The sequence below is a fragment of the Magallana gigas genome, chromosome 7 (genome assembly GCF_963853765.1).
Source record: "Magallana gigas chromosome 7, xbMagGiga1.1, whole genome shotgun sequence".
Lineage (NCBI taxonomy): Eukaryota > Metazoa > Mollusca > Bivalvia > Ostreida > Ostreidae > Magallana > Magallana gigas.
In genome coordinates, this window is record NC_088859.1 from 1,816,903 (window position 1) to 1,840,680 (window position 23,778).

The 23,778-nt window shown below is 37.1% G+C and overlaps 1 protein-coding gene across 10 annotated transcripts in view; it reads left to right on the top strand.

The window, feature by feature from the left end:
• Positions 1–23,778, top strand: part of LOC105327443 (uncharacterized) — a 61,359-nt gene that overhangs the window by 16,464 nt on the left and 21,117 nt on the right. For 3 of the 10 annotated variants that reach the window (XM_020066890.3, XM_020066895.3, XM_020066898.3), the window contains exons 9-35: positions 4,655–4,794; positions 5,798–5,993; positions 6,266–6,453; positions 6,721–6,883; positions 7,120–7,290; positions 7,401–7,574; positions 7,720–7,896; positions 8,161–8,331; positions 8,540–8,665; positions 8,949–9,107; positions 9,246–9,440; positions 9,740–9,937; positions 10,145–10,318; positions 10,557–10,673; positions 10,857–11,095; positions 11,372–11,627; positions 12,108–15,926; positions 16,548–16,759; positions 17,173–17,602; positions 18,065–18,303; positions 19,275–19,313; positions 19,948–19,968; positions 20,794–21,526; positions 21,665–22,087; positions 22,496–22,675; positions 22,860–23,038; positions 23,667–23,736. In XM_020066890.3, coding sequence (XP_019922449.3) covers positions 4,655–4,794; positions 5,798–5,993; positions 6,266–6,453; positions 6,721–6,883; positions 7,120–7,290; positions 7,401–7,574; positions 7,720–7,896; positions 8,161–8,331; positions 8,540–8,665; positions 8,949–9,107; positions 9,246–9,440; positions 9,740–9,937; positions 10,145–10,318; positions 10,557–10,673; positions 10,857–11,095; positions 11,372–11,627; positions 12,108–15,926; positions 16,548–16,759; positions 17,173–17,602; positions 18,065–18,303; positions 19,275–19,313; positions 19,948–19,968; positions 20,794–21,526; positions 21,665–22,087; positions 22,496–22,675; positions 22,860–23,038; positions 23,667–23,736 — 9,189 coding nt within the window. The remainder of the gene's footprint in view (positions 1–4,654; positions 4,795–5,797; positions 5,994–6,265; positions 6,454–6,720; positions 6,884–7,119; positions 7,291–7,400; positions 7,575–7,719; positions 7,897–8,160; positions 8,332–8,539; positions 8,666–8,948; positions 9,108–9,245; positions 9,441–9,739; positions 9,938–10,144; positions 10,319–10,556; positions 10,674–10,856; positions 11,096–11,371; positions 11,628–12,107; positions 15,927–16,547; positions 16,760–17,172; positions 17,603–18,064; positions 18,304–19,274; positions 19,314–19,947; positions 19,969–20,793; positions 21,527–21,664; positions 22,088–22,495; positions 22,676–22,859; positions 23,039–23,666; positions 23,737–23,778) is intronic. The other 7 variants (XM_020066892.3, XM_020066891.3, XM_020066893.3 and 4 more) reach the window with 7 other exon arrangements.

Consider the following 23,778-nt stretch of genomic DNA (forward strand, 5'->3'; position numbering starts at 1 on the left):
TGAAACGCCCTTTAGTGAATTCTCCGATAGCTCTATAAACAAAAGAATCCTGTAATTAGGAGGAGGGATTTTTTTCCCATCATCTCTTGAGGGATATTTATTTGCAGGGAATCTGAAGTGCTCTTGATTTGAAGATTCCAATGCATTAGATATCTCTTGGTATCAATAAAACAAGGGTGTGTCTGTTATACAATTTCGGATCAAGTGAAATGACAAAGGAACCGTCTGCTAGAGAACTTGGTGATCTTAATTTAATTTATGTAGAAATGTTCCTATTAATTGTCTTCTTTGATTCTCACTAGAGGGTTTGTTTGAAGTTTCTTCTAAAAAAGATACATGTATCATAAAATATTCCTTTTAATTTCCGTTTCAGTCAAGAAGATATAAGAGGTAAAATAATTTACAATTAAATGCCTGATTTAAGGATCAATGTCTCAGGTCTATGGAGGTACTTGACTCTAAGTACCATGTTTGGTCCCCAATCACAATGATATAGCTTATATTGCTGACTATAGATAGAGCAGCATTAGATTCCGCAGTGAGAGTTTACGCAAAGCAGCTGTCTTTCTGTCAGACCAGCACTTGTTGCTGAGTGCAGAGATGTTTGGAGAAACACCTAGAATTCTACTACCTACTTCAAACTTATTAACCATTCCCTATGTTGTAGTAGATAACAACTCTCTTTTTTTATGAAGTTGAAGAAAGGAATGGTTTATTTCTGCCGGTAATTAATGCTTTATTTACGTTACGAAGGGAAACTCTTTAAAGGGACCCGCCCATTCTCAAGGTTACTGTTTGTCCTACATTGTGTATGCAAGGGCCGGGATATCCTTATTGGCATCAACCAATAGTAAATAAAGTCAGTGTCTGAAAAGGCAAATTTTATGGATTCTAAGATATTTCTGAATTTCTGTTTACATTTGAATTTCATTAATTATTTTAAAATGATTATTGTAACATCGGCTGTTTGTTATTTCAAATGGATTGATAAACACCTTCCAGTCTTTTTATGGTAGTTGAAAACTCAACAATATGTCTCAGGTATAATTAAATGATTATTGATTTATTATTTATGGGGGGTGGGGGGGGGGGGATGACCCATCCATCTCTCCAGCACAACTCTCTTTTGAAAAAAAAATATAGATGCAAGTGGAGATGAGATAGTTATAAATAGCAGAATATCGGGTATAAATGCCTCTCTGGTGTATTAGAAAGAGCCCAGCCCAGTTCATCAAGGATAGAGTGATTCGTTTATTTGAATTATTTATCACCTTCCCTGAACTGATACAGAATCAGCCGAAGTATCTACAGTGTTGTTAATCAGTCGCTTGAAAAACTAAGAAATGTATTTCATAATATATAAAATGATTCTTATGCATGGTAATGCTTTTCTTTGGGTTTTCAGTTCCAGGTTAGCTGCAGGTCTGCAGCTCCCAGGCTGAAAAAATTCAGAGGTCGTCCATCCAAATTTTTTCAGACTTTATTAAAGCTACAGACCTGCAGCTAGTTCCAGGTCTGGTTAAGTGGGCAGTTGGGGGCTGCGGGTTGGATTTAGTAGTGAACTCGATAGAGTTTGATGCTTGGGAACAAGGTCAAATTTTGAGGTGCAGCTGCTTATTCATTATGAGGCTAGAATTAGTTTTCAGTGTTGTGAAAGGCATTTCCTGGATTGTCTTGGCATTTACCATGGTAACCTGTTGTGCATTAGCTGTCCCGCCCTATCATATTTGTAAACAAAGGAATTTCTGCTAAGTTTGTTGTAATTGTAAAAATTACAGCCAATCCTCAGATTGAGTGTTTAAGAGTTATAGGGAAATTATGGGGCATTTTTTTTTAAAAGATAGTCACATGTGTTGGGTGTGAGAAATTTACCAAGTATATAATAATGTCAGGAAATGAAAAAATTGACTTTGCCTGATTTCCCACGTCACGCTGAACTTGTACCTAGGGTCCCTTAAGTATTTATTGCCTTTATCAATACAATTTGCTGCTAGCAAGCAGTAACAAATGACATTTTTCTGACTTTTCTCCAATGATCTGGCAGCCTTCCGGATTCCTTATCTTGTCCAAGACCCCACTAATGTCAGCCCTGACACAAGTATTCCTAACTTTGGTATACCCATGGTGCAAACTGCCTGGGGGTGATGGTAGAAAGAGAAACCCCCAAGAGATAGGACTCTTCGGTAGGTTACTGAGAGGTTATCAGTACATAATGGGGCACTAGATGATCTCCCCTTGCTTTAGTGATTTACACTGAGCCAATGACAAGGGATAAAATTAAGCCCAACTCGGAGAGTTCTGGAAATGTAGGAACATTTATCATGCAGAGCTGATTTTTAATTCAAAATGCAACAAAGGAGAAGTATTTGACTGCGATACCTATAAATAATTTTTTTCCCACACGTGAGTTGTAGAGGGGGTAATTTATACTAAAATTTGCGTCACCACAGGGGAGCCCAGTGTCATTGATTGCTGCTAACAAAGACCTGTGTTATTGTTGTTTAATGATCGATCACCAATGCATGCAAGAAAAAAGCAGCTCCACCCAAAAAGATCACAAACCAATGTGGTAATATCCTTTAGTACATCCAGGCTGTTGTGCAGAGAAAGGGTAAACAGAAGCCGGGAGTATGTGAAGGAATTGTTTAATTGACCAATTAAAAGACAAAATGCAAAAATATTTTTAAAGGATGTTTTATTTAATGCTGTCATAAATTTGAATGCATCATAAAAATGGGTTGTTGCAAATACCGGTACTAATGAGAACATAAATGATCTTGTTGAATAGAAAAAAAATAGGGGGTTTTAGATGCTGTTAAGTATTTTTTTTGAAATGCAGATGACATGCTGTAGAATCTCAATACAAGCTTTGACATTCGAAACCTTTATCAGGAAGTATAAGATTGATATCAAATTTAAAGCTTTATCAATTTCTCGATTTTCGGTCCACCCAAAACAAGATAGATAAGATGAAAAAACAGTTTGACTGTTATTAATCTGTTAAAATAACAGGCAGGTTTTTTCTTGGAGAGGGAGAGGGAGGTGTTTGTGGAGAAGTGAAACTAGGATTTGTTGGGTTTAGTTACATCACCACAACTTTTGACAGTTAGTGTTTCCTTGTTGGTGAAAACCTGAGGTTTATGAATTATAAACAGAAATGTCTTTGTTTGAAGGTCGTGTTCACTTACTCCAGTTTGTTTTTCTCAAAGATTCAGAAAATACATGCTCCTGATTTTTTTTTTGTATGAACAGGAAAAGGTGCACATCAAGATGATAATACTGTGGTTAAATTAATGGAATTTTTACATGGTGGGAATTTTGTCAGTAAAATTGTGAAAATTTGAAAGGTGGTTCTGTAGAAACCTCTACAAAGAATACACATCACTCAGTAGCATATATAATATGGCATTTATTGCTGGTAATTTCATAATTTTCAACTTGCAATTAAAAATGAAAAATTTAAAGAAAAGGAATGAAATGTGCTGCTGAATTTTTGTTGTGTATGTACTATGTAAGTTGTCTTTGAATTATTTGCAGTATGCAACACCTGCCTGCGATATGACAGGCTTGTGGTAGATTTCACAGGACCTTGGGGGAGGTTTATGTTTATTAAAGTGTATTTATATTTCTTACCCATTCCATCAGGTGTAAATGCTTTTTTAAGAATGTATAAGAAGGTGTTTCCTTCGCACAGGTCAAATTACTGCTTCGATTCTGAACCCATCAAGATAATCCTTTCAAGAAGACGGTAGAACAATTATATGTTAGGGCGTAGACATTAATTTGATGCTCTCTAAGAGCGCTGATATTTAAGATTGCTTTTGAACTTAAATTGTTAGAGCGAGAATTGGTTTTGTTAATCCATGCTGCCACGATTCCCCAGCATCTGGAGGTTGGGAGTGTCACAACAAACAGCATGTGTTTATTCTGACAGAAAGAGCGCCCTGCCATCTTGTTCCATCACTGCAGCTAAATGCTCAAATTGAACAGCCATGAACAAGCATAAACACTCAACACTCGTGCCATCTACCAGTTCCACCAATGAATTAAGTGAAATATTTAATTCATAAAATTAATAATAGATATAATACTGCATACTTGTAATATGAACAAAGTTATGATACAAAATAAAGGCCATAATACATACAGCAGGCTTGTTTTTACAATGTTTTGAAGACTGTTGGATTGAGAACTTAGTTCACTCTGATAGCGTTGAATAGTTCCAGTTACAAGTTGCATTGCTCTGTCTGATTAATGGCCATGTCTTTACACGGACCTCTGTCGCAGCGACAGCTCCTTGGCTGACACACCTTCTGTTAACGGCTTGTTACCGACCATGTTCTGCTGTTGTTACTGATGTTCTTGATGCTCTTACAAGGATTTCTGTACAGGCTCTACAACCTGTCTCATTGTCTCAGAAAGGTCTCCTGTATGCTGTAATTATTGCAAGCAATAATTAGTGATGTAAAGTTTCTGGTGCAGATTTGTTTCTCATAAGCAAAGCAAATTGCAGTGCCTCCCACCCATTTATCTGTCTGCCCATCTGTCTGTCTGTGTCTCTATTGCATCTATATATAAGTACCAGCCCTAACTTCTACTTATACATGTAGTGTATTGGTAAATTATTGATATATTTTTACATGTTCTCTTTCAGTCGTTATTGAGGACTGTGGGGGCTCATTGAATGCCACATCACAGTATCAGTGGGTGACCTCCCCTGGCACTAACCCGTATGCCAAAAACTTGATCTGTGACTGGATCATCACTGCTTCACAGAATCTGATCTCCTTACAGGTAGGTGTGGCCCCCAACTCACGTCTTACACCGCCATTTCACAGGCTGTTAATTATGTCAAACGCTGGATTTAACGCAATGTAGATCATTTCTACTCCATGTAATCTTATATCATAAATAGCATAAAAAGTACACCTACAAGTTCAGCTGGTATGAAAGAGTGATTTTTTTTTAAAGTGGAAAATTGCTTTGGGAGATTAACACTAAAGTGCTGGAGTTTGCATTAATTTACAGATTTAATTTACCTTTAAAGAGATGGTGCAAAATGTGTTTTTAAATGTAAGCTCTATGTTTGAACAATGCAATGTATGCAAGAAAAAATGTGAAAAGGAAAAATAAAAAGATAGACAAGGTTACCTAAGTGCAGGGCGGAAAACATACTTATCAGATCAAAAATAGGTTTTTAGGGTATTTTCTTACTTCTCTGAATGTTTACAGGTACAGTCATTATTGTACTAAACATACACTAATTTAGAAACTAACACCTAAATATCTTCACGACAGGTGTAAAATTAGTTTACCTTTGTGTTCAAAATAAAACCAAGGAAATATGAAAATGACTCATAGTTCTGAATATATTAAAGAAAACCAAATTTGTCAAGACATATGAGATCTAAATTAATCTAATATATGACCCATATCAAGAACACTTAAATACGCACTATCATATTGCATAACCTTGGTTATCAACCCTATAAGTCCATTATTTTTTGAAAATCTATTTTCTATTTATTGCATTAATTTTGATATTGCAAGCAAACAAAAAAGCCCCAAACATATGCATTAGTTAACAGAGGTCTGTTTTTGTGTTTTATAGGAAGTTCTAAAATTTAAAAAAAATTAAAATGAAAAAAATTACAGTAATATTTTATTCATTTTTGCAAAATTTGCAACAGGCAATAAATTTATAAAAAGAAACCACATTTTATTTGGTGACATGTTTCAGTTACATGTTGCAGAAAAGTTTGAACCATTCTAAGTTGTGTTTGTGTCTTGGTTGTAGTTTGAGGACCTGTCCCTGGGTGCTGGGGACTGGATTGAGGTGCGGGACGGGGACTCTGAGGATGGGGCCTTGTTTGGGAGGTACAGTGGGGAGGCCCTGCCCCCGGTCATCATCTCCACAGGTCACAAATTGTTTGTCAGGTTCATGTCAGACAAGGAGAATCCTGGGAGAGGTTTCAACATCTCGTACAAAGCAGGTAAAATTTACATGCATCCATGCCGGTCATAGAATATTCTTCAATACCGGTAACCATTTCTGAAGATTGATTTAAGAGAGTCCACTGAAGCTGAAATTAGCAATATTTATAAAGAGTCAGAATAAAGCAAAAATGTACTAGTTTGCACAATTTTAATGTTCCAAACTTTTTATGAGGAAGGCCTGGTCAAAATATTCTAGCTAGCATAAATCTTCTACAGAATTGTTATGTTTACAAGAACTTCCATTAAAGATTTACTTTCATTTACCCAGGGTGCAATGATATCATGATAAACAAGGAGGCTGCCATCATCTCATCCCCGGGCTACAGACTGGGCTCCTCCTTCACTTACCCACCAAACCTACAGTGTTCCTGGCTCATCAACAACCCTGCCGACAAAGAACTGACCATTGTATTCGACGACAACTTCGATACTGAAGTGGACTTTGACATTTTGACCGTGAGTATTAATTTCCATAGCAAGAATCTTTTAACATCTTCCATGCAACATCTACCGTAATAAATAAACTTAATGAATCTTCCTTACACATCAATATCATTTATTTGAGAAAAAAATTTAATGACTCTAACAAAGAACTTAGGATGAGAAATGTTTTATATGACTACAATTTAGTCACATGACAAAGTCATTTGACTTTCCCATTCATGTGTAGAGGTAGATCATTTTTATTGACTTTGAAGACCTTTACTCTTCTGTTTTGCCCAGATCATCAATGGGTCATCAATGATGGAGGCTGGAGCGGTGAAGCAGAGTTTTTCTGGGACCAATGGGCCCTCTGTCATACGTTCATTGAGAGGCCATTTCTACATAAGTTTTACCTCTGATGACCTTGTATCAAGGCCGGGCTGGGGGGCTACCATATCATATGGTAAAAGTATACTGTACAATCCAATTTCATCCAACTAAGATTTGAAAAATACGAGTCAACTAATTTTTTCCATTTCCTAAATTTTACAAATTCTTTGCTGATCAATTTTTTTTTCATTATTTATTAAACATAAAGATAATATGCACATGCTCCTATAAAATATGTAAATTCCTGTAGTACATGTTTGTGTGTAATGAGTCAAAGAACTTGGTCACATCTTATTTTTTTTATTGTAGATTGTCCAGTGTTGGATAAACTGTCAGACAGCATACATATAAGTAGTGGGAGACTGGAGTTCGGAACAAGTGTGACCTTTACCTGTGATACTGGCTACCTGTTGGAAGGGGCCAGAACTCTGATCTGTGATATCAATGGCACCTGGTCCGATCCCCCGCCAGTCTGTAAAAGTCAGTAACCAGTTACACCCAACCACTCTCTTCAGTTTTGTCTCAATTTTTATCTTTTACTTGATGAAGTTAAACAGGGTTTTGTGGTTGACATTTTTTGCATCTTTCAGAAATCAATTGTGGATCGCCAGTTGTTCCAGAGAACGGAGGTATAGTGAGTTCCAACAGCTCGTACTTCACCGGACTGGTACACTACAGGTGTAATGTGGGGTATTTTTCACAAGATGAGTTGACCTCCAGGTGTCAGAAAAATGGTCAGTGGAGTTCAGTCCCAAACTGCCAAAGTGAGTATGCTCTGATGCAAAAAAACATAAAAGGCTGTGTTTGTTAGAATTCAAAATAGCAGCTCAGGTGAATAGTTCAAACAAAACCAAATTTTCAGACCATTATGTTGGCAATATTAACCTTAATTTTTTCTACTCTGTACAGAAATTAGTTGTCCAAAGGTAGGCAATTTACCGAATGGATATATTGTCCACAACTTCGAACACGCATATGGCCAGAAAGTCTTCTTTCAGTGTCGTGAGAACTTTCGCCTCATTAATGCCTCAGAAATCATTTGTGGAGAAAATGGGCAGTGGTCATCCCTGCAGCCCCACTGTGCTCGTAAGTACCGGTACATATACCGTCAGTATCTTGATATACCGTCGATGCAGAACTGTTTGTTGAGGATTTAATTTCATTATTTTCGTTATACATTATATGTGCTTCTACAGTACAACAATAAAAATATGCTCTAGCTATCATTACTATAACACAATAAAGTTAATTTGATTGTTAGTTTGAACATGCTGAGTAATTTTATTGCTTTGTCATTAGACAGATAAATCTGTAGACTTCTAGTGATGTTTATACATTCTTTATCCTCAGATCCCCTATGTCCGTTCTTGTCAATATCAAACGGATATATTAGTGTCGTACAACCTGAAGGGGGTACAGAGGTACAGGTCCACTGTAACCCAGGCTATCGACTGTACGGCTCTCCAAATGTCACCTGTAATTGGACTGGCACATACCTGTCCAGTCCCCCCTCTTGCATAGGTAAACCAATTAACAATGAATATTGCATACACACACAGTGTTGATTTTTCTTTGTTAAAATTTTGTGTGAAAAAATTCATTTCCATTAAATGATTGCCTATTCCAGAGGTAATTTTATATAAATTCTTTTTCAGAATGTTTGAAGTACATAACATTGAGGGTATTCATAGATTTGTGTTCTTTATTAACTCAATGATTTGTATTATAGATATCAATGAGTGTGAGGATAAGGATCTATGTCACCCACACATGTGTCAGAATGTGATGGGCAGCTACCAGTGCAGGTGTTCTCATGGTTACAGGAAACTGAGCGAGACCTCCAACACATGCTATGGTAAGAAACAGTGTGTCAGGGGAGGCAACTCAATTAACAGTCACCCAACTAACATTTGCATTTACAAGTACCTCTTTTTTTATAAAATCTAAGTTGCACAATCTTTAAATTTTTAAAAAAGAAAAATGATTTATATTATTATAAAGATATCATTACAAAACAAAATAATAAATAACCAATAATATGAGTATCCACTTAAAAAAATTTTTAAGTGAAGTACACATATAGATGATGTGATTTGCTGGTGATGTGAATACATTGATGTAAGCTGGTGACTTTTCAGATATTGATGAATGTGAGAGAGCAGACACCTGTGACCATCACTGTATAAACACCAATGGGAGCTATATGTGTGAGTGTAACGACGGCTTCAAACTGTTCCAGGACCCCAAGGTCATTGTGCTGGAACAGAGAGTTATCATCCCAAACAAAACCTGTATAGGTAAGATGCTCTAAATGTTGCTTTAACCAGTCCTCCACTGTAACAGTCAAACAAATACTGGAGAAGAAAAAAATGACCTGATTTGTCAAACTTGAAATAGATGACCAATTTAATATTTTGGATTTGTTCATTGAACAGTGACTTGTCCTGCATTCAATGTGTCCAATGGAGGGAGGGTGTATGCTAACACGACCCGGCTGTCGGACAATACCTACGTCTACCCCACCTCTCTCTTCATCTACTGTCCGTACGGAACCCTGCCTCTGTGGAACGCTACAACGGTTTATTGTCAGGTCAACGGAACATGGTCTCACAATATAGATCACTGCACAGGTATGTACTTCATCATATTAATCAATTACAATTTGAAGAAATTCTTATCTGTATTCTGAAATGAAATATTTTATGTGGTAAAATTGTTGGTTTTGTCATTTGTAGCATGAATAGCAGTCAGTTTTCAATAAATTTTAATCCTGTCATAGCACTTTAAGTGAAAAGATATACAATTTTTTTTTAATCCTGTTCTCTTTTCTTCTTTTGATTGAAAAATAAATAGATTTTCCTATATTATTGCAAAGTTGTATAATTTTTGTTTATGATTTTGATCCCTGAATGTTTTTTCCCTTGAACAGATCAAGTGTGTGAGGCACTGGTCCCCCCACAGAACGGCTCGGTGTACTATGACAGTGAGGTGTACGGACTAGGTACCATCGCCACCTACAACTGTTCGGACGGCTACTTCCTGGCCGGGACCCCCAAGAAGCAGTGTATGTCTGACGGAAGGTCACTGTTCTGGAGTCATGGTGTCTCAAATGTCACTTACTGCCTACGTAAGTGCTTATTTCTGTACTTTGATAAAAACAGTCATGTCTTGAGGAAAATTTTTCATAAAAAAAAATTTGTTCATTTCCTTTAAAGTAGAAGGGTAAAATAATGCTGTTTAAAAAAATATGACTGGTATATTCTCATTTGGTTGATTTACTTTGTAGAGTGATATTGATTTCTGTGTATATATATAGATGTTTTTTGGTTTACAGCAAGGATGTGTGTGAGACCACCCGAGCCAATGAATGGATATGTCAACTACACTGGTCTCTTTCTGGGATCCACTGCCACGTATAGTTGCAAGTGTGGATACAAGTTGATAGGGTCAAAGGTTAGACACTGTCAAGGCAACGGAATCTGGAGTGGTAATGGGACCATTTGTGTGGGTAAGTCAAGAGGGTCAAGGTCAGATGTATTCATCAAGAGATTAAGCGAGCTTGTACAGACTTGATATATTCATCTATTTAAAGACTTTTGCATCACATAATGATTTTTCATTGCTTTTACATGTCAAACTTTGTAACATTTTTGAGTTTTTCCATGATTAAAAGTTTTGTGTGACCTTTTTGTTAAGAATAGTCTTGATACAGTTTAACACCACATGTGATTGTCCTAACTTGACAGACATGGACTGTTCCAATCCAACACCCCCCTCCAACGGAGCAGTGTACAGTAGCACCAGGATGAGTTACTTTGGTAGTCGGGTCTCATACACCTGCCAGAAAGGCTACTCACGCATAGGTAACTTGGAGATCAACAATTTCGTGACTGATTTCAATATTCATATAAATTATCGCATTACATCATTCAACTCTAGAGTTGAAGAATTACAAATTTTACAAGTTAAATTATATTTGTTGCCCAGAAAAAATCCATGATTAGAAACTGTCTATATTTCAAAGTTTCATTGATTATTTACCCTAGGTTCATCTTACTCCACATGCTCCCTGCCTGAGCAGTCCAGCCTGCCAGATTTTTTGCTGCTGTTGAGAGTCAGATTCAGGGCAGATAACAACATAAGTCCGGAGTGCGCTTCGCTGTACCGTGCAGAGCTGGCTGCCAAGTTTAACGCAAGCATTCGCTCCCTGCCTCGCTGCTCCTTGCTTGACATGTTTGTGTTGGACTCCAGCACTGACTCCACTTCAGGCACCGAGGTAAATCAGGTAGTTACCATTGATTAAATTCAGGTGTATTAGAGCTTATGTACAATAATTAAATAAAAATTTCTAAATTCTTTAGTATTTTACAAATGTCCCAGATGGTAAAGATTACACATACATGTATATTTCAAGTACATGTATCAAGTTGGTTGTTTTTTGTAAATGTGATTTTCTAATGCTCCATTTGTCGGAGATTATAAGTATATCTTTGGTGGTCAAATAACATGGCTCTGTTGTGGAATCTTTAGCATTATCATTGGGTTACTTTGGTGTTCACAGATTGTGCTGGGAACATCCATTACATTGAGTGGTCCAGCCACAGCAGTGTGCAACTGTTCCTCAGACATTTTACAGTACAGCCCAGGAAACATTCACTGGACTATCATGGTACCCTCCTGTCCAACTCTAGCCAACAAAGAAAGCAAGAAGATTCTAGACAGCGTGGAGCACTGGAAGTGCCCTGCTGACTTCACCCTGCAGGGTGGGGACAGTGGTTGTTCCTACTCCGAGGCCCCCACTTGTCGTAGGCTTACCGGTAAGCTTCTACAGGCCATGCTACATACTTTGTGTATATGTGTTCTTATTCCAGCATATAAAGATTTTAGCGCAACTGTAAGCAAAACATGATCTTTCACAAGCATTGATATATGTTGTTGGCTTAGCATTCAGTCCCCTGGACTTGGTCATTATACATATGTATGCAAAGAAATATACATACAGGTAAAAAAGGCGCTAAAATAAAAACGCTGTTGATTAGAATACACATACTGTCTGTTATTAAACCGGACCTTCTCCTTTAACAAAACATTTAATACTAATTCATTATTTCTGATACTAATTTGCTCGATTTGGAATGAGAAACTTTATGTATTTGCATCCTTCTTTCTCTTTGGCTGTGGTAATTATTTTCTTTGATTAATCCCTGTGTAGAATTTTAATCAGTTATTTACATATATATTTTGATAGGGTGCTAGAGGACATTATTTGCATGTTGTTATACAATTATCTTTTGAAGACTGTTTAGGTTCAGAGGATCCCACTGAAATAAGTTCTACCATTACCACTTCAAAACTACCTCCTCCATCTCAAGCTACCTCAACCATTTCATCCACATCATCAGAGGACCATCAAAGGACAGAGAAAACTAGCACTGTGCCAACAGATGTGGTTACATATGTGCAGACAACACCAAAAAACAACAACATTCTCTCTACAGTCAGTACAACAACACAGACAACTGCCACAGACTCAGTCACAGGCACTACAGGGTTTTCTGGGCACTCTGTCGATACATCTACTCTTTCTCCCAAGTTCACATTAACCACAGACAATGTAGTCACACAAACAACATCAGCACCCATATCAACAGAAAAATCAACACCTCTAACACATTCAGTAACAAGTACAACTCAGTCTCCAACAATGTCTGTTACTGAGGTTCAATCAACATCTGAAGCTTCAACTTCATCAGAATCAACTTTCTCTGCCGAAACAAGTACAGACCCATCAACAACTGAAGGAACATTAACAACTACAACTAAAGTTATAGCAACTTTATCAACTACAACAAGTGATACCCAAACATCACTCAATGTTGATACAAAAACAACAATGGAAACTGGTATTACTACTGGAGCACAGACAGTGGCTTCAACAACTACTAAATCTACTACAACTGAGGATTCCACAACTAGCAAGGCACCAGTGATAACCGACAATCCCAGTACTAAACATACAACAGTTGGAACCACTACCAGCCAAGGATCAACAACAGCATTTGAAACTAGCACCACAAGTCAAGTACCCTCATCTGAAACACCACTAAGCACAGGAGTGCAAACATCACTGCAGACAACTACAACCAAGGCTACAGCATCAACAGAGACTGTGAACCCAACAACAGGGGGACTAACAAGTCAAGATACAACCACAACAGAAATAACAACTATAAGTGATACACAAACAATAAAAAGTTCTACAACAACAAATATCAACACAGACTCCATGGCTTCAACACCTGTAGCATCATCTAATACAGCCCAAACAACAGAATCTTCTCCAACTGTAAGTAAAGATTACAGAAACACACAGTCTGAGGCTTCCACAACAACTACGCCATCCATTTTAGATACGGCTTCTTCTTCTGATGCTGCAACTTCTACCCTGGATTCTACCACAACATCTGTGAAAACTGAAACTATAAAAACAACTGAATCAGAAACTACAACGAAAGAAGTATCTCGGCCTACATCTCCATCAGTATTTACAACTGAAACAGACACTGTAACTTCAGCAGTTAGATCAACTATGACTGATTTACCAAACACAAAAGAGCCTTCAACATCCACTACAACCAAAGATAATCTTCTAACTACATCAATTTCAACAGTAGCAAACTCTACAGAGACAAGTACAAACACAATTTCAGATGTACCACTATCTACCACTTCAACACCACAAAGCACAAGCTCCACAACAGTTGCTTCTACTGCACAATCTTCAACTACACTGCAAAGTACTATCACAGCCCAACCTCAAATTACCACTACACCATCACAAACTTCCAGCATTGAACCCCAAACCTCGATCAAACAATCACAAACTACAACCACACAACCATTTACCACAACACCACAAACTACCATGGCACCTCAAACTACCACAAACACTCCTCTATCTACACAAACAACTATCCCAACTACATCAAAACCAAGTACAACACAATATGGTACCAGCACTACTCCTCAATCTTCTTCCAAAATATCCCAAACTAGTACTACTCAATCTCAAATGACTACCTTAACCTCTGAGGCCAATACAGGTCACCAGAGCACCACCACAACTATTCAAACAACTACTACAACACCTCAAATAACATCAACTTCAATTTATTCAACCTCAACAATACCAGAAACTACTTCCTCATTTGATCAAACTACCACAACCACCCAGATTACTACCACAACACCCCAGATTACAAGTACATCACCTCAAACTACCACTACAACACCTCAGACAACCACAACATCACCTCAAACTACCACTATAACACCTCAGAATACCACTACTTCACCTCAAACTACCACTACAACACCTAAGACTACCACTACATCACCTCTAACTATCACTACAACACCTCAAACTACAACATCACCTTTAACAACAACAACACCTCAAACTACCACTACAAAGCCTCTAACTACCACTACAACACCTCAAACTACAACAACAGCACCTATTACAACCACTACAACACCTACAACCACCACCACCACAACACCTCTAACAACCACTACGACGCCTGAAACTACCACAACTACAACACCTCTAACAACCACCACAACACCTCAAACTACCACAACAACACCTCTAACAACTACAACAACACCTGAAACAACCACCACCACAACACCTTTAACAACATCTACGATGCCTGAAATTACCACCACCACAGTGCCTTTAACAACCACTACAACACCTGAAACCATCACCACACCTCTAACAACCACCACCACAACACTTCAAACTACCACTACAACACCTCAAACTACCACAACAACATCTATAACAACCACTAAGACACCTGAAACTACCACCACCACAACACCTTTAACAACCACTACAACACCTGAAACTACCACCACTACAACACTTCAAACTACCACAACAACATCTCTAACAACCACTAAGACGCCTGAAACTATCACCACCCCAACACCTTTAACAACCACTACAACACCTGAAACTACCACCACCACAACACCTTTAACAACCACTACAACACCTGAAACTACCACCTCAACACCTGAAACTACCACTACAACACCTCTAACAACCACTACGACGCCTGAAACTACCACCACCACAACACCTCAAACTACTACCACAACACCTCTAACAACCACTACAACACCTGAAACTACCACCTCAACACCTCAAACTACCACAACAACATCTCTAACAACCACTACGATGCCTGAAACTACCACCACTACAACACCTCAAACAACCACTACAACACCTCAAATTACCACCACTACAACACCTCAAACTACCACAACAACATCTCTAACAACCACTACAATGCCTGAAACTACTACCACAACACCTCTAACAACCACTACAACACCTCAAACTACCACAACAACATCTCTAACAACCACTACGATGCCTGAAACTACCACCACTACAACACCTCAAACAACCACTACAACACCTCAAACTACCACCACTACAACACCTCAAACTACCACAACAACATCTCTAACAACCACTACAATGCCTGAAACTACCACCACTACAACACCTATAACAACCACTACAACACCTGAAACTACCACCACCCCAACACCTTTAACAACCACTACAACACCTGAAACTACCACTACTACAACACCTCAAACTACCACTACAACAACTCAGACTACCACAACAACACCTCTAACAACCACTACAACACCCCAAACTATCACAACTACATCTCTAACAACCACTACGATGCCTGAAACTACCACCACAACAACACCTCTAACTACCACCACAACACCTCAGGCTACCATTACAACACCTCAAACTACTACTACAACACCTCTGACCACCACCACAACAAGTCAAACTACCACAACAACTCAAACCACCACCACAACACCTCAAACAACCACTACAACACCTCAGGCTACCACTACAACACCTCAGACTACCACCACCACCTCAACTCTGACCACCACCACCACTACACCTCAAACTACCACTACCATTCCATCTACTGCACAAACTACAACCACTGTGGCACCGGTTCCTGAAACTACCACTCCTGGAACAACGTTGCCGTACTGTAAGCTTTTATGATTTTTGGCAAGATTTGTTGAGGAAAGGCTAGGTATCATTTGTAAAACAGGCATCCATTTAGGATGGATATCCCCTACTTTATCAATGATATGTTGCATGTATGGGACATTCCAAATTGATATAAGTAGATGTTCTGCAGACTATATAATATTATAAAATATTGTCAGGTGTAAAAAGTAGTCAATATTTTATGTTTTCCCATAGTAGCATGCATACAATATTTTCAAAAAATGTTCAGCATGATTCTGATATTAATTTACCAAGTATGATGGATATAGAATGATTAACATATAATAATGCTTAGGTGGTATGAGAATATTCTGGAAAACTATTCCATTTGTGTCGTTATCATTTAGCATGCCATTGGGTAAAGAATGTTAAGCATCAAAATATGAATGGCATGGCTAGCTCACGCCACAAGTGTAGATCAACCGAGATCAGGCTTTCCTTTGCAATCATCAATATTAATCACAAACATGTGACATCTAAGTTCATGTCTTTTAAACAATCATTTACATTTTTTTAGAGGTCGGTATAATTATTGTGATTCTTAATGAGAGAATAAGATGTTTATCCATGACAGACCATATTGTGCATGTATTTTTAGCAATACCTCCCCTACATTTTGGGACGTACTGGACATATAGATACCCAGCATCAGCCGATGAGGAGCCAGGCTGTCAGGAGTACATTAGTGGAGAATATATAAATGCCTTTACTTCAAGCAAAAGAGCTCTTGAAAGTGCAACAAAACCTAAAACTTGCAAATCAATTACTATGTCCATCATAAGGGAAGAACCTTCCTCCCTCAACAAAGAGGTAAACAGTTATAAAACTAATAATCTATTTTGATTATAATTATTTTATACTATCTAATGTTTGATCAGTCAATAAAAGGGGTTTTGTATTTAGCAAACATGGGTTGTAAAGCTCAAACTTGTAGGAAGATGAAGAGCTTGATCTTTTTTCCTAGAAGATTAATCTTTTTGTTATTGTCAAAAGTTGAAAAAGATAAAAAGCTGTGGGTTTTTTTAATTTGTACTCATGTAGGCTATCTATCATGTCATTACATTATTTCAATTCTGTGTAAATTAGGGATTAGGGGGTCAATTTAGATTGCAAATTTTTATACTTTTGTTGGTAATATATACATGTTGAAAAAAAAAGTATTAAAAAAAAATCAACAAAAATTGCTAATGATTAAATGTATTTTTGTTTACTCTATTTTTCAGTTTATTTTTATTCTGAAAATTGGATTTTCTGGAAGTGTAAAAGATTCTGTAGAATCTTGTGCCCGTGATTTCAATAGCACAATAAACAACAAAGTTACTGCCATCTTTGATGAAATGCTGAACACTATTGACCAGTGCCAGAGTGTCTACCCCCGCACTGACCTTACTCTGACCAAGCGCAGTGAGTGGATGTGCTCCAGTGAGAACTACAGATATGACTCCATTCAGCATCTCTGTATCCTGGACACCACCAGGGCCGCTGCGGCTTTTGTAGCCACATCTCTGACAGACACTGAGCCAGACGTGGTAACTCAGATGATACCACAGTTACGGCCTGCCACAAGTACTCAGCCAGTTGTTTATACCACCACAACTCACATGCCAAGTTCTACAAGCATTGTGTCTACCATCTCTACAACACAGACCCCTGGTTAGCTAACCTTGAGCTGTTATGTTCTGTATATGTCGTCTTTATTTGTTGTAATTATGTGTTACTATTCCATAAAGAATTATTTTATCCTTTGTTTATCTATTACATGTATCATTTTTATCTAGATATTAATGTTATTGAAAGTGAAGTGTCAGTCTTTCAAAGAAAAAAATAATGTGTCTCCAAACACGACCAATGTCGTTTTCATTAAGCCTTTCTGGTTTTTTGGGACATGTGCATGGTTTTGTTCTTTAATTTTGAATAGTGGCATTCCCTTTAGATATGCATGTTGCATGTTCTTTTTCATCAGAACTGAGTAATCCTTTCATACTGAGGTTCTCTTTGTTCGTGTCTGAGTGCTGCATTCTTCTGCGATCCTTATGTTCCACTCAACTATTGACAGATAGCCAACTCAAGATTCAACCTTATTTTCTAAATAAAACTGTTTTTTTCTTGTTTCAGTGACACCTGATCAGACCCCATTCTTTGTTAATGAAGTATACTTCAAGTTCCAAACCTTTAACCCGACAAAGGACTGTGAAAAAGAACTGAAGGAGAGAATTGAACGGTCCGTGGGTGAAGCCAGTCGAGCCATCATACAGCTTCTCCCCGAACTCCCTCTGTGTCGCGACATTACTGATGCCGAGCTGATCAAAACCAAATCAATGCTGTCTTTTGATCCAATGTTGCCCTATAACCAGGTTTGTCCCATCATTCAAGCATTTGTTCTTGCTGCAGACAAATTATAGAAATACATGTGTCAGAAGATACTAATTGGGTCTTATTACTAAAGCATGCTAAACTGAGATTTATGTTTAAATTAGGAAATAGAAAAATACGAAAGGCTGAGGATAAGGAAACCTTTGTTCCCAGTAGTGTTCAGATTAGGTGCATGTCTTGTGTTTATATCATCTTAGAACTGAAATGTGCTCATATGTTATTTGTTCATTCGTGAAGAAAGCTGTCCTTCTCACAAGATCACGATTTTTAACTTCAACTTTCCTTGATTTTCATCATGTAATCTTGCATTCTGTTGATAAGTGGAATCAGAATGGTTTTCAAAATTGTCTTTGATGTAAATTCAAAGAGTTTTGAAAATCTTGAAATTGTAAAGAATATTTTGTCTGTAAATCTTGTTCTCTTATGTAGTGACAATATTGATCGGGATTAAGTGTTTGCATGGGGCATGCTAACATTAACAGCTATGGCAGAGTGCTGTACACTTGGTTACTTTTAAAGAAACAGAAAATTTTGTCCTTTCAAGTCGTCTAAATTTGAAAAATAATCAGACAATCAGCATTTTTGCTATTCTTTTCATCCTATTACTAAAGTACTGTAAACCAACCTTTATTTGCGACAACTTTATTTTGTGATTAACTGGAGAAACTTGTTAACGATGACTAATTATCATATACAAGATGTACATTGTCTAAAAAAAACAATATACCAGAAAAATTTGAGAACTGGTTAGCGGTGAGAAATGTTTCCAACGATAAAGCTATAGTGAACCTCATGAAAATTTCTTGATGGTGAATATAAGGTTGGTTTACTGTAATAAAAGAAGTCAAAGATGTAAATTTACTTAAAAATGTGGAAGATTTTTGAGAAACAAGCGTACAGCACAGTGGACGAATGTAATACATGACATCTGAATGGATCCATTACTTTTCAGTCTGACCAGTTTGATCTTAGGTTCTTGGCGAACGAGACGGTAAGGAGCTGTATACTCAGGCTAGATAGACTTCATTTGCTTGTAGATATTTTCTGTAGACAATGTCATTTATTTTCATGGAAGCCCTTTCCTTTATTTTTTAAAATTGTTTAATCTTTATTTTTAAATTGTTTGATTAAATATCATCCAGGATGCTTCATCAATGTTTTCTGATTCCATTATTCCTGAATCAGATAGACTTTGTTTTATTCCCCAGAAGAGTGATCACTTAATCTGTTCACAGCATGCTTTTCATGTAGTTATGGGCTTGCTTTTTCCACAGTTTTATTTCTTAATATAAATCTTGATAGCATTTTATGCTGCTGAATTACATAAATCACCAGTAATATATACACATGTATATGCAAACAAAACCAGAAATTTTATATTTAAGATATTTTTTTTTATGTTTTGCAATGATTTTGTGTAAAGCAGAATATTCAACTTTGCTTCATATCTGACCATTGTTTATGTAAATAGACTGTTCAACATGACAACATATGTATTTCAACCATTTTGTACCGGTAAACATACAGTCTATTCAATGGCTTCCTCTCTGCATGGTAAATGGATAGGTTGTTGATATGGAGGTGTACCCCTATACTGATAGTCTTTCTCACTGCTTCTCTTGTAGACGGCTCCCACACCCAATGAGGTACAGCTGGTGTGCATGGCATGCCTCTGTTTGTCAATATCAAATTAAACTATAATTCAAATTGATCTCTGACCAATATAATATATAATGGAGTGTATTTTCTGTATTCTTTGTGCATGGAACTCATCAAAATTTCTTAAGCTACATGTATTAAGAAGGGGAATACATATTTCTCTAAATATAAAGAAACATACAGTAAATTCAATTAACTGATTCATTGACAAATTTCTTCTTTAAATATGAAATAACTGAAATTCATATTGCAATTTAAAATGGCCGGGTTCTTTCAAGTGGCATGATTTAAGATATAGAATACATAATAAAGTATATGATTCATTTGTTTTGCAACTTCATCAAAAAGCTTCTTTAAGCTACTGATTTTGCATGAAGTTTATATTCTAAAATAAAATCAACATGATTGATGATATAAAACTGACACCATTGAACTCATCCTAAAGGCATTGGTTTTCATGGACCAGTTTGTACTAGACTGCAGTGTGCACTTTGTACCATCACTTTGCCATACTCTCACACCTAGACTAGACCTGATACTCTGTAAGGCTCGGGACTGTCTGTCCACTCAGTAGCCTAGAGTTGTCACCCCCCACCAGTCACTGTATTACAATGTGTTACGGGGTGCTACATAACACTTGATATTTCCAATTTGTTCTAATATTCTTTCTTAAAATACTAAGAAAAAATTAAAATGTTTAAGTTTCTTTTTGCGTATTTTTTTTCTTACAAGTAATTAAAATTCAAATAATGCGTAATCTGAGAACTTTTACCTCAAAGTACTAAACTTATGATTTTGTTTATTTTCTACAGATATTATTGACTGTTCCATTTGTTTTACGAACCCGAAATTTCTCTTTGGACAAATTGGAGAACTGCATTAATCAGAGTATAAGAACTCTCCTAGAAGTCGGCTTTCAGATCAATGTATCCAACCAGATCAATTCAATCCCACAGAAAATCTGTAACAGGATCAATCGGACCGACCTCAGGTACACGATGGACATCCGGTGTCCTAGCCCCTTCCAATTTAGTCACCAAGCCAGGCGCTGCTATACTGTATCTCTAGCCTATATGCCCATTAGAGTGTTCATCATACAAGTAACATTTTCCCTGACTAAATCGTATTCCAACAACTGCCATTCATCTTATCAAAGGTCGATCAGAAAGCAACTGGTGACACAAAATGTGAATATGCTGAAGAATCACTTGCATGACATGTGTCTTAGTTACAATGTGGTATTCAGAATTGACACAGCTAGTGTTAGTAATTTAAGTTTTGATGGCAGTGATGAACTGGTTGGTAATGTAAGTGTCGTTCTGATGGCCACCTCAGAGGACCCCAATTACAATGGCTGTGTGGGGTCAGAGTTACATAAATATATATTCACCAAGACGGTGGTCCCTGGGGCCCTGGTTATACCTACAGACAGTCCAGGGGAGTGTGGCAACCTCACATGGGAGAAGAATGAAGTGAAGGGCTTTGTACCAAGCACCTGTCTGGGGAACTACAACTTCAATAAAACACTGCAGAGATGTATTGAGAGTAAGTCTAGAGTTGTTGTCTTGTTTTATTGAGATATTATTGGCATGAATTTAAAAGCTACAGTATTTAAATATAAAGATATTGAATTATATCATTTGAACATGATTGTAAAGACAATTTTTTTGTTTCCACTATCAGAGAGAACAGCAAATTTAATGTTACAGTACAACACCAGTATTGAGTGGAGCAGCCCTCCCTCCTTAGAGTGTCTGAATAATGTGGCGAACCAGATGAAGGGATACATGAACATGGCTTTCAGCAATACAAGCAACTCTGTTGATTGCTCTCAGATGTATAGAAGGATTGATGTGGCGGTCTTGGGGGACCAGATTTCACTGAATATAAGCCTCGTTCCATTCGAATGGAACCGAAGAATACGTGCAGAGAATTGCCTAAGGCAACTTTGGCTATTCAACTCAAAGCTTTTTAATGATCGATTCATTCAAGATCTCAGCAGCACTTGTCAAGTACGTTCGTTCCAAAATTTAACTGTGAGTCTCACTTATATCTGCAATCATCCTGACTACGAATGGAATGAAAGCACTAAAAGCTGTGTTCTAGGTATACTATGTATTTAAGGACTACTTTTCTATTCCTGAACTAAAATATTTTGATTTATAAGTGAAATTGAACTTGATTTTTGGTATAATGTACAGGAGATACTTTGAACTCAATATTTGGACAAAATTTCAGTAAAGTTAAACACAGCAATCTCCATAAACTAAAAGCTCATCTCTCATTGTTTTGTTCCATATACAGCGAACCCTTCAAATTATGTCAAAATTGTTTTCTGAATATTTATTTCCCCAATTTAACCAAAAATGTTGGCAATTTTCCTATCTTAAGGGACCTGGACACTGTACATGTACCAAAGAAATCAATCAATGACTGTTACCAGTTTAAAATGATGAAAAGATATGTTGCATATTCATAAACAATGCTTTGACAGACATAATTTTTTGCTTTTAGGAAAAAGTAGAAAGAAAAGAAGCAGACCATATCCAAAAAGTGTGGTAATGTGGGGACAATCAGAGGGGGAGAAATGGACATTGAGTGGAGGAAGACATCGACAGAAACGAAGCGCAAGTCTGAATACGTCCGCAGAGGAAATTGTGGCTAGGTGGCTTCCAGAAGCTCCATCATGTCAAGGTTTATTAATATTTTGTCTATCAAATGTGATTCTTTGAAAAATTACTGGTATACAGTCAATTGTTATTAATCCAGACATTTTGCAGACTATTGATTTGTTCAAATTCTGAGCTTGTTTTCACTCTCCATTATCACTTCTCTTATAGTAAGATAAAAACCCTATTTCTTCAACTTACGCTTTCAGACCAACATCCTCCAGTGTTCTCTCACTGTCAAGGAATCCTCAACATAACAATGGGCAAGAATGGGCCTGTGCCCTTCAATTATTCCCTGCCCCATGCCACCGATAACTCGGGGGTGCCTCCTATCATGTCCTACCACCCGGCTGATATCTTCAGACAGCCTTACCTACTGCAGAATCAGGTACGTGTTATTAACAGAGCCCCAGCTTTAGGGATCTTAACATTCTCTACTTTTGATATCAAAATCAGGGACTTATTGGTATTGTGGATGTTTGTGGAGGCTTAAATTTCATGGGTACCCATTATTCAAGAACTATCATCCTCTGAAACTCAAGACTTTTTTAAGGTGGTATGGGACACTTCCATGTTTGACGTATTGTTTATCGAAATAAACAATAAAAATAAAGTGTAACTATATAAGAAGTTTCTTACCTGATATTGTCACCTGACGGCGTAGCGCAATGGGTAAGAGGGTTTACTACAAATCTGTAAGTCATGAGTTTGAATCCTGCAAGGGCTTTTACATTTTTTACATCTCCAAATATTTTTAAAAGCTATTTTTTGGTAAATATATAATTGTAAAATTATAAAATTATAAACCGACGAAAGTATTTTAATTATCATGTACTTTAATCCACATAAATATCAACAGATGTCCCATACCACCTTAAATAACAAATAAAAGCAAAGCCATGTAATGACAATCCAATGAGCCTCTAAAGGACAAGGACAATTGGCCTCAGCAAATTTTAACAATTCTACAGTGTATGAATAGATGTATTTGAATATATGGCACACTGTTTTTTCAGACACATATCAACATCACTGCAAAGGATCAGAGTAACAATAGCAGGCTGTGCTCAATCTTCTTGGAACAAGGTAGGAGATTGCTCCCTCTGTCAAATGGCATTTGTCTTTTAT